We start from the raw sequence: 16,630 nt of genomic DNA on the forward strand, positions 1-16,630 counted from the left end.
GTGTGTGGGCCAGTGGGCCTCCTGTGCCATCATAGGATAGAGGGCTCTGGGTAGGTATATTTTTCCTGACACTTCCCAGAGTCCCTGCCCGTTCGGCACTGCTCCTCTGAGTCCAGGAGGTCTTTTCTCCTTCATCTGGCTGTGCAGACAGTTTAATCAACACATCTTCAGACATGTGGTGAGGCTCCAGGACGCCGACAGGGATTACCTTGGGTTTCCAAGGCTTCACTGCTGCCTCTTTTGCAGCCCCATCTGCCCTGTTGTTGCCCCTAGCCTCACGGGTTTGTTGTCTGGTATGTGCCTTGACAATGGCTACTTCCTCTGGAAGCAGTAGTGAGTTCATTAGTTCAAACACTGAGTCTTTGTTCTTTTATAGGTTGACCTGCAGAGGTAAGGAAGTCCCTGGCTCTCCAAATAGGGTCATATTCATGTGCAATACCAAACCCGTACCTGGCGTCTTTAAAAAATGTTGCTTGTTTACCTTGTGCCATTTTACATGCTTCATAGATTGCCTTCAACTCGGCCTCCTGTGCTGACATGTGAGGAGGGAGTGGTGAAGCCAGTACTACATGTTTCATGACCACTGCATATCCAGTATGAAATCGGCCATCCTCACCCATGTATCTGCTGCCATCTACAAAAACGCTCAAAATCAGGATTAGGTATGGGTTGATCATGTACATGTGAAAAGCCAGAAGTTTATTGTCGTATTAATTGGACACAATCATGTTCATCACTATCTTGTAATTTTTGTAAAAGGAGGCCTGGACCGCCTTCCCCCATTTCTGAAACCAAAATTGGTAGGAGAGTTGTAGGATTCAGAGTAGTACATCTCTTGAAAGTAATAGACTCAGGTATGAGTAAAGAACATTGCAACCGTAGTTGGCGTGCCATAGATATGTGCTTTGGTTGCCCCTGACTTAGGATACCTTGGATGTCATGAGGGGTTTGTACCACTAGGGGATAGTAAAGTACAGCTTCAGAAACTTTTTTTCCACCATCAGCTGAACTGCCATGACCGCCCTGACACAGGAGGACTGGAGCTAATCTGGCAGTGAAATAGGCAGTCGGCCTTTGTCTGTCCCCATGTTTCTGGGTCAGGACTGAGGTACTATGGCCACTCACTTTTGAGCAGAACAGGTTAATAGGCTGGTCTTAGTCTGGTATGCCCTGTGCCGGTGCTTACAGGATTGCCAATTTAAGTGAGTAAAAAGAATCCTCTGCAGGGCCGCTGATTGAAAAAGGGTCAGAGGCCAAGCAGTCATAAAGGGGTTGCATCAACATGGATGCATTCCGGATCCAAGGTCTGCAATAGGACACCAGTTCGAAAAACATTCTGAGGGGCTTCGGCCCTGAGGGAGTGGGATGTCCTTCACAGCCTGTTTTCTTTCTTTGGTGAGGTGCCGGGCACCTTCTGACAAACAGTGACCGAGGAAAGTAACACAGGATTGGCAAAACTTCAGCTTGTCTTTGGAAGACTTACACCCATTTTCTGCCAGGAAAATCAACTGTGACAGAGATGCATTTTTGTCATAGTCAGGAACACATAACAATAGATCATCAACATATTGTAACAAAACAACCCGCCAACCTGTCAGGACTGATTGGAGGGCTTGAGTATATATGGTGGGTGAGTTTTGAGCTCCCTGCGGCAATACCGTCCATGTATACTGTTTACCCTTAAATGCAAATTCAAAAAGATATTGACATGTCACGTGGATCGGGACACTGAAAAAATGCATTTGCAAGGTCAATCGCAGTATAAAACAATTCTCTCGGAGGGACCTGTGACAACAATGTGTGTGTGTTCGGGACAGTCATGCACCATCCTATCAGTCACAGGCTGCTTTCTTTTTGACCGGAAACGGGGAGGGCGAGAGAATTAGTCACCACCAGGACCCCCATTTGAACATGCTGGTCAATCTGAGTGACCACAGATTGTTCTTGTGCATGACTCAAGAGATACTGATGGACTCTGGGTTGTTTAGATCCTGGTTTTAAATGTACAATGAAAGGAGTGACATCTAATCTGCTAATATCAGTTTTACCCTTTGCCCACAATTTGTCGGGGACTGGCTGCAGGTCCTGCTTCAATTGTACCACACAGGATGTTTGGTCCGGCTCCAGGTGTAAAGCTAGAACCCGGGTCAAAACATCATCGGGGGGTGTCAATATCTACATGTGTGGTACCATCCTCATTAAAGTGAATATGAGCCCCCAGTGCCTGCAGGACATCGGTACCCAGCAAATTAAATGGCATATTTTCTTTTACTAACAACTGTACTGTTTTTGATCTTTAATTTCATAGGTATGGTCTCTGGGATGAAGAACACTTCCCCTGTGAACCCTGATGCCGGGGACACATTGTGTGCTTATCTGCCATGGCTTAATATTATCAGGATTGATCACTGTCTTGGCTGCCCCTGTGTCTATTAAGAAAGGAACCTGTTGGTTGCCTACCTGGACTGGTATCTCAATTTGGCAGCCCAAGGCTGCTGGAGTCATGACACATATAGACACGGGGTTGCTCCTTTTGTGAGGTCACCGGACCAGGGGTGTGCACTGAACCCTGGTTCTGTGAGCTCACCTGTTGTCCTTGAAGGGTTAACCAGCAATTTCTGCGTATGTGACCAGGTTTGACAGAATTGTAACATCTGAAGTCACCACCTCCTCTGTCTTGTCTGTCCCTGTTGACCAGACCATGGTCTCTGTTGTCCTTGTACCATATTGATTTTTGAGGATTTGGTAGTAGACATGTCTAGTTCCAAACCCTTAGCAGCAGCAACTAACTGAGGTAGTGCTGCCACCCTCCATTCAGGCTTACATGCCTTCAGTTTTGTCTGGAGGGCAGGTCTCAGTCCCTCCATGAAAGCAGATGTCATTAACTTCTGTCTCATAGGTCCAGTGGTATCCCAACCCATGTCTGTCCACACTGTCTGTAGTCTACACTCAAATGCCACTACGTCTTCTTTAGTCTCCTGAATATCGTCTTTTAAACTATGGGCACTGTCATCTTCCTTTGTCCTGGCCCATTTACCAAAAATTCTGCAATATTCTATGCCCGATGTGTCTTTTTTTTTTTTTTTTTTTTCTCCAGTCAGACCATGAGGACTGGTCAGTTTTTACCCTCTCAGGCAGTAACTGTTCTTTTAGAGGGTTATATGGTGATTCTCCCATTTTTAAGGCCACTAAGTCATTTAAGTCAGCCCATGTTGCCCTATATGTGGCTTGTATCTGTTGTAACATACAGTGGGCAGGCATAGGTCTTGTCAGTGGGTCAGGAATTCTACATAAAAGTCCTATTTGGTCCATCAGACTCCATGGGGAGTAAGACCATATGTGCTGTTGCACATATTGGACTTGACCACCGGGTGGTGGTGCCTGAGGGGCTTGATTGTCTCCCCAGTCTCCTGGTCCCCCTCCTCCATCCACTGGTGAGGTGAATCCGGTACGTATGGTGACCGGATAGAGTCATGTACGCAGTCTAGGCCCCACATACTCTACAAGTTTCTGTCCAGTCAGGATTCTGGTTTCCACACATTGTACATGTCCAGCCTGGTCTATCCATCGTCCCAGAATATGACGGTGGGGGAGCTGGAGGTGGCGGACATATTTTATTTTCTGTCTCACTGTCATTGTCATGTTTTACACTTGTGTCATAATACAAATTTCCTCCAAATGTTGCATTTGGCCATTTCTCATTCTTCACTTTCTCTGCTGCCCGACACCACCATTACACAACCTTCTCACATTCCTGATCCTTCATCCAACCACTATGTGTTCTTTTGAACCTTTCCCAAACTTCAGACTCTAAGTTACCATGTTTCATACCCGCCTTCTGTAACACCTTCTCTGACTGACTTTTCTTGTCTTGTTTCCCTTCTGCATCTTCAACTATGTGCTAGAGTGCTTGGCTAATTTATACCCCTCAGGTATACTCTGCCTATTGCCCATGTCTGTGTGTTAAGAATTTCTCTACCAGACGTCTGAAATATCTACAGTTGAAACTAAATTTTAACAACATCCATCTGCTTCCTTATATTGACTTCCCCATTAATCTCCTGTTAATGTATCAACTATATTACAGATAATATAGAGTTTTCCTAACACTTTCTCAGAGGACTCCACGGTTCACTATTTCCTCTACAGGCATTTTCTGTTATACGATACAAAATCCAAACAACAACCAGTACGTAAATAACAACACCAATAACCAAACCAAACGTTTCCCAAGTCCAAGACCAATCAAATTTCATATCTCAGCATAAATAGGTTCTTACCATTTTAAAAGGCTTGACCGTCAGAGAAACTTCAATCTATTTCCAGGTGAAGACACAGGAAATAGATATATTTTTGTAAGAATAAGCTTCTTACCTTACAGCGCTGTTTGTAGTATCCGTGAGTCCGGGTCTCCTCCTGTTGCGGGCGAAACCATAAGGTCAGAGTTCACTGGTCAAGCCCCACGTTTGGGCGCCAAAGAAATTGTGGGGGCAAAGACCCCTTACTCTAAGTTATGCTGAGTTCCAAATCATTATTGCCCATAAATTAAGTACTCATGGAGCATTGATTGACCGACACATTTGAGTGATCAACCAAGTCTCTCTTTATTCAAACAAAATGCACATAATATTATATTGTCTTGGGGGGGGGGGGGGGGGGGGGAAGAGCCTAAACTTGGCACATCCCCCTGAATATTCTGGCATGGTTTGTAATGGTTATGTGGTTCATAATCTATTTTGTAAGGGTCATTGCTGTTACATATGTGTAAATGATCATGTTTTCCTGTACAGAAGAATTCTTGACTGTTCTGCAGATGTGTGTATATATAGAATATTTTTCCTCTTTCTTAGAATCCCGATCTGAAGCCATTCCGAAGTCTGCTAGTAATCTGGAACGACATCATTTAGAAACTCTTCTTCAGATTCTCTCAAGCAACTCGGATGCTTCAGCACAAGAGCAGATCTTAATCACTCTCTGTAACATCTCAGCATTTTCCGTAAACCATGTTAGTAACAGTAGACTATTTCTGTGGTGAACTGTCTAGTATACGCCTGGTCAAAATTCTGCTTTTTTCCCACTCTGGAGGACATGTGCCGGACATTTTTATACACCGCTTTCCCTCATAAACCATGCAATTGGTATACAGAGGCAGTACCGGGTGACTCCAATCCCAGACTTTGCCTCTGTGGCACTGTTATATTGTATTACACATACAGTGCTATACCTTGTGGTAGCGCTGTGCCCTGTACTGCAGCTCATCCCATTCAAGAGAATGGAACTCGGCTACTATACCAGGCACAGCTATACACCTGGTACGCAGAGCAGGGGATGCGTTCCTGTGTTATGAAATAAAGAGCATGAATGTGATGTTTAGGGGTCCACATACTTTGGGTAATTTTCCTATGAAGTGATCTAAACGACAATAAACTGTTATGTTGTGGTTCATACTACAAACTGGATTCCATAAAAGTTGGACCACTAAGCAAATTTTGAATAAAAACTGAATGCAATGATGTGGAGATGGCAAATGTCAATATTTTATTTGTAATAGAACGTAGATGACAGATCAAACGTTTAATCCAAGTAAATGTATAATTTTAAAGGAAAAATACCTTGATTCAAATTTTCACGGTGTCAACAAATCCCCAAAAAGTTGGGACAAGTAGCAATAAGAGGCTGGAAAAAGTAAATTTGAGCATAACGAAGAGCTGGAAGACCAATTAACACTAATTAGGTCAATTGGCAACATGATTGGGTATAAAAAGAGCTTCTCAGAGTGGCAGTGTCTCTCAGAAGCCAAGATGGGTAGAGGATCACCAATTCCCACAATGTTGCGCAGAAAGATAGTGGAGCAATATCAGAAAGGTGTTACCCAGCGAAAAATTGCAAAGACTTTGCATCTATCATCATCAACTGTGCATAACATCATCCGAAGATTCTGAGAATCTGGAACAATCTCTGTGCGTAAGGGTCAAGGCAGTAAAACCATACTGGATGCCCGTGATCTCCGGGCCCTTAAACGACACTGCACCACAAACAGGAATGCTACTGTAAAGGAAATCACAGAATGGGCTCAGGAATACTTCCAGAAACCATTGTCAGTGAACACAATCCACCGTGCCATCCGCCATTGCCAGCTGAAACTCTACAGTGCAAAGAAGCCGCCATTTCTAAGCAAGATCAACAAGTTCAGGCGTTTTCACTGGGCCAGAGATCATTTAAAATGGAGTGTGGCAAAATGGAAGACGGTTCTGTGGTCAGACGAGTCACGATTCAAAGTTCTTTTTGGAAATCTCGGACGCCATGTCATCCGGACCAAAGAGGACAAGGACAACCCAAGTTCTCAACGCTCAGTTCAGAAGCCTGCATCTCTGATGGTATGGGGTTGCATGAGTGCGTGTGGCATGGGCAGCTTGCATGTCTGGAAAGGCACCATCAATGCAGAAAAATATATATTCAGGTTCTAGAACAACATATGCTCCCATCCAGACGTCATCTCTTTCAGGGAAGACCCTGCATTTTTCAACAAGATAATGCCAGACCACATTCTGCATCAATCACAACATCATGGCTGCGTAGGAGAAGGATCCGGGTACTGAAATGGCCAGTCTGCAGTCCAGATCTTTCACCTATAGAGAACATTTGGCGCATCATAAAGAGGAAGGTGCAACAAAAAAGGCCGAAGACGATTGAACAGTTAGAGGCCTGTATTAGACAAGAATGGGAGAGCATTCCTATTTCTAAACTTGAGAAACTGTTCTTCTCGGTCCCCAGACGTCTGTGGAGTGTTGTAAGAAGGGGAGATGCCACACAGTGGTGAAAATGGCCTTGTCCCAACTTTTTGGGGATTTGTTGACACCATGAAATTCTGATTCAACATATTTTCCCCTTTAAAATGGTACATTTTCTCAGTTTAAACTTTTGTTCCGTGATTTATGTTCTATTCTGAATAAAATATTAGAAGTTGGCACCTCCACATCATTGCATTCAGTTTTTTTTTTTAAACTCGTTTTATTGAAGTTTAACAAGAAAGGCATGTTACATTGGCATAAGCAGAGAGAAATCAGATCCAGAGTCGATCCCACGCAGGGGAAAGATTGTCAGCACAACAGTACAGAACAGTAATGCATTACACCCAATTCGGCAGTGAGGTATCTGAGTCAGTTGACAACGAAGGAATACAGGGTAAAGGAGACAAGTGCCTCCATACGCAGGTGTTTTACTACACATCGGCAGCTGAGTACATACACGCATCATGCACAGTCAAAGGGGACGCACACCAATCACCCCAAACCTTGTCAAACTTTTGTGGGCACTTCCTATGAATATAGACAACCTTTTCCAAGCTGACGGCCTGATTGACCAAAGCTTTCCACTGACTCAGTGTAGGCGTTCTATCATCCATCCACCTCAAAGCAACGGCCTTCCTGGCAAAGAATAGGGTTTCGCTCAGAAAAATCCGATGGTGATGACCCCAAACCTCCTCATCTAGGATGCCAAGTAAGCAGCTCTTAGGGCACAACGGTACCGCATTAGGGACCAATGCGGATAGTACTCCTACCACAGCCCCCCAGAAGCCTCTCAAATACGAGCAGTCCCACATGAGATGCCAGAAGTCCGCTCCATCCTGATGACACCTGTGACATCTATTATGAGACAATCTGCCCATCTTTTGCAACCGGACGGGTGTGAGGTAGCTTCTGTGTAGAATAAACAGTTGGATCAGTCTATTAGTAACTGACGGAGAGACTCGCGTAGGAGACAACAGTGCTTCATTCCAATCACCTGCCGATAGGGAGGAGATGGAATTCTTCCATTTCCCCTCAACGGCAAGGGGGTTCATCAGAGTGCGATTATTAAGCAGGTGTGTGTAAAGAGCAGAAATGATACCTCTCGGACCCTGCGACCTAAGGACTCCTATCAGGGGGTAGTTAGAAATTTTGCGACTTCCCGTCCCAAACTGTGCCGCCAGCGCATGCCTCAGCTGCAGATATCTAAACAGGAAGGAGCGAGGCAACTCAAACCTCTCTTGCAGCTGGGAGGAAGAACATAGACTGCCACCCGTGTAGACGTCGCTCAGTTTATTGACCCCCCGTGCCCTCCACCAACCTGCTCCCTCCAAATCTTTCAAATGGGTAAACATAGGGTTATCCCACAGAGGGATGTCATCCGGGATGTCTTTGAACGACCTCAACTTGGCAGCTGACCACACCTGATGGGCCATTTTATGGATGGGGAGCAAGCGCGCAGATATGAGACGCGGTCCTTCCAGAACCGGCCACATAGAGGATAGGCCTAGGTGCTCCCTGAGATAGTATTCCGCATTGGGCAGGCCCAGCGGCTGAACCCAAGTGGCCAGAAATTTCAACTGCCCAGCCAGATAATAAAGGAAGAAATCAGGTAAAGCAGCGCCACCCTCTAGCTTGGGCCTCTGCAGGACCTGAAGGGACAGCTTCCGTCTGGACTCCCCCCACACAAATTTAGTCACTAAAGAATGGATGCGGGTAAAAAAAACCTGCGGTACCGGGGTGCACGCATGCGCTAACAGGTATAGCCCTTTAGGCAAAAGTGTCATTTTGACTAGATTCAGTCTTCCCATGATGGATAGTGGCAAGGCCCGCCACGTCCTAAATTTATCCATAAACAGGGCCTCCAGGGGAGCAACATTCAGGGAGTACGCCAGCTGGGGATCCTTGGTGATAATAACCCCTAAATATTTGAAGGAGTCCACAACTGGCAGGTTACAGTACTGAGGGGGCCACGTGTGCGACCATAGGGGCATGAGCGCCGATTTCGTCCAATTTATATGCAACCCCGAGAACCGTCCAAACTCGCCAATTACATCAATCGCTCTAGGGAGCGTCGTCTCGGGTTCGTCCATAAAAAGGAGGAGATCATCCGCATAAAGTCCAACCTTGTCCGCTCTGTCACCCATAGCAATTCCTTTAAAGACCAGGTCCTGCCGAATTCTCAAGGCAAGGTGCTCAATAGCTATGGCGAACAAAAGTGGTGACGGTGGGCAGCCTTGTCTAGTTCCCCTGTGGAGTCCGAAGGACTCAGAAATTGACCCATTTACAAGTATATTAGCCCTGGGAAGGTGATACAGGATTTCCACCCATTCAATAAACCTAGGACCAAAACCGAAGCAACGTAACACTTCCAAGAGGAACACCCACTCCACAGAGTCAAAAGCCTTGGCGGTGTCTAGAGATGCCATGGCCCAGCGCTCGTCCCTCGCCACTCCTACCTGCGCTATGACCTGCGCCCGTCTGATATTATCGGAAGTTGACCGTCCCGGTATGAACCCAGACTGGTCCGTATGTATCACTGAAGCTATCACCTTATTCAGTCTGGAGGCAATCAGTCTCGTGAGAATTTTATAATCCAAGTTCAGGAGTGATATCGGTCTATATGACCCACACTCCAAGGGGTCCTTGTCCGGCTTCAGAATCACCACTATAGTGGCATCATACATCGAATCCGGGAGTCTACGCCTCTGCTGTGCCACTTGGTAAAGTTTAAGAAGCTCTGGCCCCAAAACCTCAGTATATTTCCTGTACACCTCTACTGGGATCCCGTCGGGCCCTGGTGCCTTCCCAGTAGGGAGCTCTGACATGGCTATCTGAACTTCTTCCAGCGATATGTCAGCCTCCAATGAGGACCTATCCTCCTCGCTGAGTTGCGGGTGCGTGACCTGATCTAGATAGGCCCTCAACTCCTGAGCGGAATATTGAGCCGCTGAGCTATAGAGATCCTGATAGAAGCCCTTAAATCTGTTCAGGATATCCCCCACTGAATCCACCACCACCCCAGCCGCGTCCTTTATCCTAATTATCGGGGGAGACATGCTGTTATTACGTACAACATGAGCCAGCAGCTTGCCAGCCTGACTACCCAGTTCAAAGTTCTGTTGCTTCAGGAAGAACAGCTTGCGCTCGCTCTTTTCCCTAAGATGTGCCATATACATCCTGCCTTTCAGCATCCAATCCTGTCTATTCGCATCCGTGGGGTCAGACCTAAAGGAGTTCTCGGCTGCCTTACAACTAGAGTGCAGTTCTAGTTCCTTACGCGCAGAATCCTTCTTAATATAAGAGATAGACGACTTAAGGCACCCCCTCAGATAGGCTTTCAGCGTCTCCCAGAGCAGCAGTCCATCCGTCATCTCGTCCTGCATTGCAAGAAACACTTGGAGTTGATCAGGAACTCTATCATTAGAAGACAGCAAAGACAACCAGAAGGGGTGAATACGCATCTTAACACTCTGCCTAATGCCGTTATATAGAGTGAATTGAGCTAAGACCGGGGCGTGATCTGAGGGCCCCTGTGCTCCGTACTCAATGCTACCAAGATCCGTGTATACAGCAGCGCTACCGAAAATATAGTCTATTCTGGATAGTGCGCCTCTAGCGGGGGTGAAGCAAGAGTACTCCTTCTGAAGGGGAAAACGTAATCTCCACATATCCAGCCACCCAAATTCAGATGCGATCCTGGCCAAAGTGGTATCACCCTGAGCGAAGCTACCCACTCTGTCCCCTGAGCGGAACCTGTCCAGGTCCTCATGCATTACTAGGTTAAAATCGCCCATGCAGATAAATTTGGCATTAGGGTAGTGCGCGACAAAGCCCATCACCACCTGAAATATGGACGTAGTAGCCGGGGGGGGTTGTAAATATTAATTACAACGTATGGGGCGCAGTTAATGAAAGCGTACACTAGGATGTATTGGCCTTCAGGGTCTGCAACGGAACGCTGAACCTCCCACCTGATGTTCCTGTGAACAAGCAAGGCCACCCCTCTAGAGTGTGTAGATCCGTACGCATTCATTGACCATTGAACCCACGGTTTTTTAATCCTGTTCCCTGTCTCTGGGGTTAAATGAGTTTCCTGCAGGCCCAAAATATGAGGGCTGTACTGCCTGACGTGTGAGAAAACAGAAATCCTTTTCCTCGGATTGCCCAACCCCCGCACATTCCATGACATCACTTTGAAATCAGCCATAATGGTGAGGTGAACCAATCTCTGCACAGTACACCCCTCTCCCTACGCGTGAATCATGACCACCCATCTCCAACCCTCTCATGCACACCCCGCGTGATACCACATCATGCCTCATATACCATGCCTTTAACAGTATGAACCATCTACAACTTAATAACAATATAACAAATGAGTGAGAGACTCTATAGTCGGTGACGTCCATGTCACTCCGTCTCGTGGCTGATGTATCGGGGACCTGCATAGTGTAATATGATGGAAAACCTATGCAGGTATCCGCTCAACCCCAGATCAAGGAGACATCTCTGGCCATAACAAATAACAAAAATCAAGAGTATAAGGGGGGAAGGGGGCACAGGGGAGGAGAGGGAGGATGGGGGGGGGGGGGGGGAGGGAATCAGACATCAGGATAATAACAAAGGAGGCGAAAAGGACAACCACAGTTACAGTAGCGATTGCATAGGGATGTCCTGCATACCACTTTGCTGCAGCTGTACAGAAAACATGGGGCAATTCCAAAAAGTGATGATACCAGAGTCTTAGATGCCCACATAAACAACGTTACCACTCAGGAAAGCTGTAGTTGTCCCAATACAAGTAGTCCTCAGCGCGGATCCGGACGACTTGGCCTCTTTGAGATCTACTCCTCCGCCTCTTTAGGGTCCACAAAAAAGACCGTTTTCTGGCCGTCTATCACCCTGAGGCGCGCCGGGTAGGCCATGGAGTACTGCAGGTTCATGTCACGGAGGCGCCGCTTGATAGAGATGAAGGTGGCCCTCTTCTATTGCAGCTCCGCTGAGAAATCAGGAAACAGCGATATGTTTGCGCCGTCATGTTTAATATCCCGCTTGTTTCTTGCTTGTCCCAAGATCAGGTCTCTGTCTTTCCAATTGAGCATCCGCGCCAGCAGGGGCCTAGGGGGAGCCCCAGGGGGAGGAGGTCTGGCAGGGACCCGGTGAGCTCGCTCAACTGCGTAGGCGCCAGAAAATGGCGCGTCTGGGAACTGCGCTTTGAACCAGAGTTCCAGAAAAGTGGCCGGGTCTGAGCCTTCCGCCCTCTCAGGTAGCCCCAGGATCCTGACGTTGTTGCGCCGGGCCCTGTTTTCGAGGTCGTCACATTTTTGCTGCCACAGGCCAACAGACCTCTCCACAGCCTGTAGCCTGCCCGCCAGCGGCCTAGTAAAGTCCTCCAGAGCGGAGACCCTGTCCTCCGTGTGGCGCACACGCTCTCTGAGCTGCTGCACGTCCTGTCTGAGAAGGCCCAGATCCACCTTTACCTCCTCTATCTTGCAGGTAAGGGACGTCTGGCAGGTGGAAATCGCTGTGAGGAGCTGATGAGATACCGTCTTGAGTGTCACCTCCGGCTCCTCCACTTCCTCCGCCTCCGTCTGCAGCGCTGCCTGACCCCTCGTTACCGCCGCCCGCGGCGTGGCAGGGCCGGCGGCGCCATTTTGGGCCTCTTGCCTGACCTATTCTTTCAGCTTTTCAGCCGCCGATTGTGCCTTGCTGGGACCCATGACAGCCTCCCCAGGTCTTTTCTTCCTCCTCTGCACTTGCCACTCGCCCTTCTGTGAAGCCAGAATGTCAGGATGCTGAAGGATTTAGATCGGGGTACGGAGCAGAGCTCAAGTGCGTGCGCTCATGTCGGCAGTTAGCCACGCCCCCCCTGCATTCAGTTTTTATTCGCGATTTGTATAGTGTCCCAACTTTTTTGGAATCCGGTTTGTACTATAACTGTGTTTTATACATTTCTCCATCTGTGAAATTTATCCTCGTACTGCTCAAGCATGGGAACGCCCACTTAGGCACTTAATGCCACGGGCACAACCTAAGGCTGAGTTCACACGGGCGAGATTTCCGCGCGGGTGCAATGCAGTAGGTGAACGCATTGCACCTGCACTGAATCCTGACCCATTCATTTCAATGGGTCTGTGTACATGAGCGTTGTTTTTCATGCATCACTTCTGCAATGCTTTAAAATCGCAGCATATTCTATATTCTGCGTTTTTCACGCAGCCCTGGCTCCATAGAAGTGAATGGGGCTGCGTTAATAACGCATTGCATCTGCAAGCAAGTGCGGATGCAATGCGTTTTTCACTGATGGTTGCTAGGAGATGTTGTTTGTAAACCTTCAGTTTTTTATCACGCGCGTGAAAAAAGCATCAAAACGCATTGCACCCGCGCGGAAAAAACTGAACAACTAAACGCAATTGCAGCCAAAACTGACTGAACTTGCTTGCAAAATGGTGCGAGTTTAACTGAACGCACCCTGAACGCATCCGGACCAAATCTGTCACGCTCGTGTGAACTCAGCCTAACCGTTTATGGGTATTTAGGGCATTTTCCTATAAAGTGGCCATCCATTTTAATATTTCACCTGGATTTGTTCTGTGTTTTAGGATATAATTCGGAATTTAGATGGTATTCGTATTATTGGAGGGTTCCTTTCACACGCTGATCCGAAAATAAAAGCAGGTGCTCTTAATGTACTCAACAACCTGAGCTTGAACCTACCAAATCAGGAACAAATACAGGTGAGATTACCTTAAGTAACATTGTAGAACAGCAGAGGCTGCCATTATAAGCTGTGGTTACATAGAACATTTTACAGGTGAAACTCGAAAAATTAGAATATCGTGCAAAAGTCCATTTATTTCAGTAATGCAAATTAAAATGAATTGCATTAATGCAGCTTAAAATTTGAATTTAGTGAAAAGGTTCAATATTCTAGGCTAAAAGTGTCGCACTGTCTAGTCAGCTAATTAATCCATATTCCCTGAGCAAAGGGCACCTCAAAAGTGTGACTTTGGGGTTTCATAAGCCATAATCATCCAAATTTTAACCAATAAAGGCTTGACATATGTCACTTTGCATGTACTGAGCCTATCTCATATGTTAGTTTCACCTTTTAAGTTGCATTACTGAAATAAATGAACTTTGCACGATATTCAAATTTTTCGAGTTTCACCTGTATTTTGCACCTTTCTGCATTGAGACAGCTATAGTATCTGGGCACCTTTAAAGGGAATCTGTCAGCAGTTTTGACCATGCAGAACTGCTAAGAGCACTAGTAAAGGGCTGGTGAGAGCAATACAAACATACCTTTTGTGGACCTTTTCTCCTCAGGAGTAGTGTCAATATGCACTTTTATACTGCCAGATTGTCCAGGGTTGTCCAGGATTAAAAAACATGGCTGCTTTCTTACAAAAACAACACTAGACCTGGCCTTAGATTGTGTGCGGTATTGCTGATCTGTCCCGTTGAATCCAACTGAGTCGAGCTACAGTACCAGACATAATCCATGGAAAGGGGTGGTGCCGTCTCCTTTCTCTCTTCCTGCTTGCCATAGACATAGCAGCAGCGAGCAGGAAGAGAGACAGGAGACGGCACATGCCTTCTCCTCATACAGCTGATCGTTGGGATTCCGGATGTCGGACCCCCGCCAATCTGATGTTGATTACCTATCCTGAGGATGCTTTATGACATACATTATGGCCACTGACTTTTCTTTATTCAAACCTCCTCAGGTAGGCTACTTTCACATATGCATTTTGTCATTCCGGTTTTGAGATGCAGCAGAGGATCTCAAAACTGGGCCAAAGCAGTTCTGTTTTGTCCCCTTGTATTCTGAATGGAAAGAGAACCATTAAAGATATCTTCTGTTCTGTCAGCATTCCGTTTTGTAACCAGACACAAAACCACTGGAACATGCGGTTTTGTGTCCAGTCACCGAAACAGAAAAACCCGGATCAGTTACTAAAAGCAATGTAAGTCAATTATGACAGACTGTTGTTGTTGTTGTGTGTGTGATTGTGTTGTGTGTTGTGTGTGTGTGTGTATGTGTGTGTGTTGTGTTTTTTTTTTTTTTTTTTTTTGTTAGGGTCTTAAAAAAAAAAAAAAAAAAAAAAAACGCATCCATCACCCATTGACTTTCAATTTTATTTAGTGAAGGATCCGGTTTGTTCCGTTTCAATTTCACATAACCGCATCCTAACGAAGCGAAAGCATACTGATGTGTAATCAAAACTGAACCGTTTAGGTCAGATTTTGAGATCCTCTGCCAGATTTCAAAACCTGAAACCAAAACGCATAAGTAAAAGTAGCCTTTGAACAAAAGTCGAACATTTAACCAGCACATGGAACAGTATTGCAACTTAATTAGTTTCTTTTGCTACTTAGGCTTTTATAAATGAAGTATTAAAGGATATCACAGAGTGTTCGTTAAATTCTGAAGTCCAGCTGGCTGGCCTGAGACTGGTGATCAATATGTCAGTCACCAATAAGTACCATGAAAAGATGGAAGATTATATTCCAAATCTACTCTATTTACTAGATGGAGGAAATGACACCACCAAGGTATGATTTACCCCCCATTAACCCCTGAAAGGGAATTTCTTACCTCCCCTGAGCTCTATAAAGTGCGGTGCTACATAAATAGTACTGTCACGCCTAACTCCAGAAGGCTAAGTTATATGTCCATGCTCAGCCCTGTCCAACCCCCCTGCAAACCAAGACTGCAGTATATTGAAAGGACTCATTCTGGAGTCCTCTCCAGTATGTGTGCATGCTCATGAGTCCTCACAGTGGACATGCAAGTTAGTGATCTGGAATCAGGAGTGGCAGTGCTATTCATGTAGTACTGCACTTTATAGGGCTTGGGGTAGGTGACAGTCACATTAACCCCTTGAGGACCGGGCTCATTTTCACCTTAAGGGCCAAGCCATTTTTTGCAAATCTGACATGTCACTTTATGTGGTGATAACTTTGAAACTCTTTTTTACTTGTCCAGGCCAATCTCAAATTGTTTTTTCGCCACGTATTGTACTTCATGACAGTGGTAAAATTGAGTTAAAAAAATTACCAAATTTCAATTTCTCTACTATAATAGACAGTAATACCTCCAAAAATAGTTACTTTACATTCCCCATTTGTCTACTTCATGTTTGGATCATTTTGTGAATGCAATTTTATTTTTGGGGGACGTTAGAAGGCTTAGAAGTTTAAAAGCAAATCTTGAAATTTTTCTGAAAATTTCTAAAACCCACTTTTTCAGGACCAGTTCAGGTCTGAAGTCACTTTTTGAGGCTTACATAATAGAAACCACCCAAAAATTACCAAATTTTACAAACTACACCCCTCAAGGTATTCAAAACTTACAATTTACAAACTTTAATCCTTAGGTGTTCAACAAGAATTAATGGAAAATAGAGATACAATTTCACTTTTTCGGCAGATTTTCCATTTGAATAAATTTTTTCCAGTTACAAAGCAAGGGTTAACAGCCAAACAAAACTCAATATTTAGGGTCCTGATTCTGTAGTTTACAGAAACACCCCATATGTGGTCGTAAACTGCTGTATGGGCACACGGCAGGGCGCAGAACAAAATGAATGCCATACGGTTTTTGGAAGGCAGATTTTGCTGGACTGGTTTTTTGACACCATGTCCCATTTGAAGCCCCCCTGATGCACTCCTAGAGTAGAAACTCTAAAAAAAGTGACCCCATTTTAGAAACTATGTGATATGGTGGCAGTTTTGTTGGTACTATTTTAGGCTACATATGATTTTTGGTTGCTCTATATTATACTTTTTTTGAGGCAAGATAACAAGAAATAGCTGTTTTGGCACCGTTTTTT

The 16,630-nt window shown here is 45.6% G+C and overlaps 1 protein-coding gene across 1 annotated transcript in view; it reads left to right on the plus strand.

Annotated features, from left to right (window-relative positions):
* Positions 1 to 16,630, plus strand: part of LOC122927864 (armadillo repeat-containing protein 10-like) — a 90,019-nt gene that overhangs the window by 48,299 nt on the left and 25,090 nt on the right. The window contains exons 2-4 of the mRNA XM_044280158.1: positions 4,851 to 5,005; positions 13,394 to 13,528; positions 15,174 to 15,350. Coding sequence (XP_044136093.1) covers positions 4,851 to 5,005; positions 13,394 to 13,528; positions 15,174 to 15,350 — 467 coding nt within the window. The remainder of the gene's footprint in view (positions 1 to 4,850; positions 5,006 to 13,393; positions 13,529 to 15,173; positions 15,351 to 16,630) is intronic.

The sequence above is a fragment of the Bufo gargarizans genome, chromosome 2 (assembly GCF_014858855.1).
Source record: "Bufo gargarizans isolate SCDJY-AF-19 chromosome 2, ASM1485885v1, whole genome shotgun sequence".
Taxonomy (NCBI): Eukaryota; Metazoa; Chordata; class Amphibia; order Anura; family Bufonidae; genus Bufo; species Bufo gargarizans.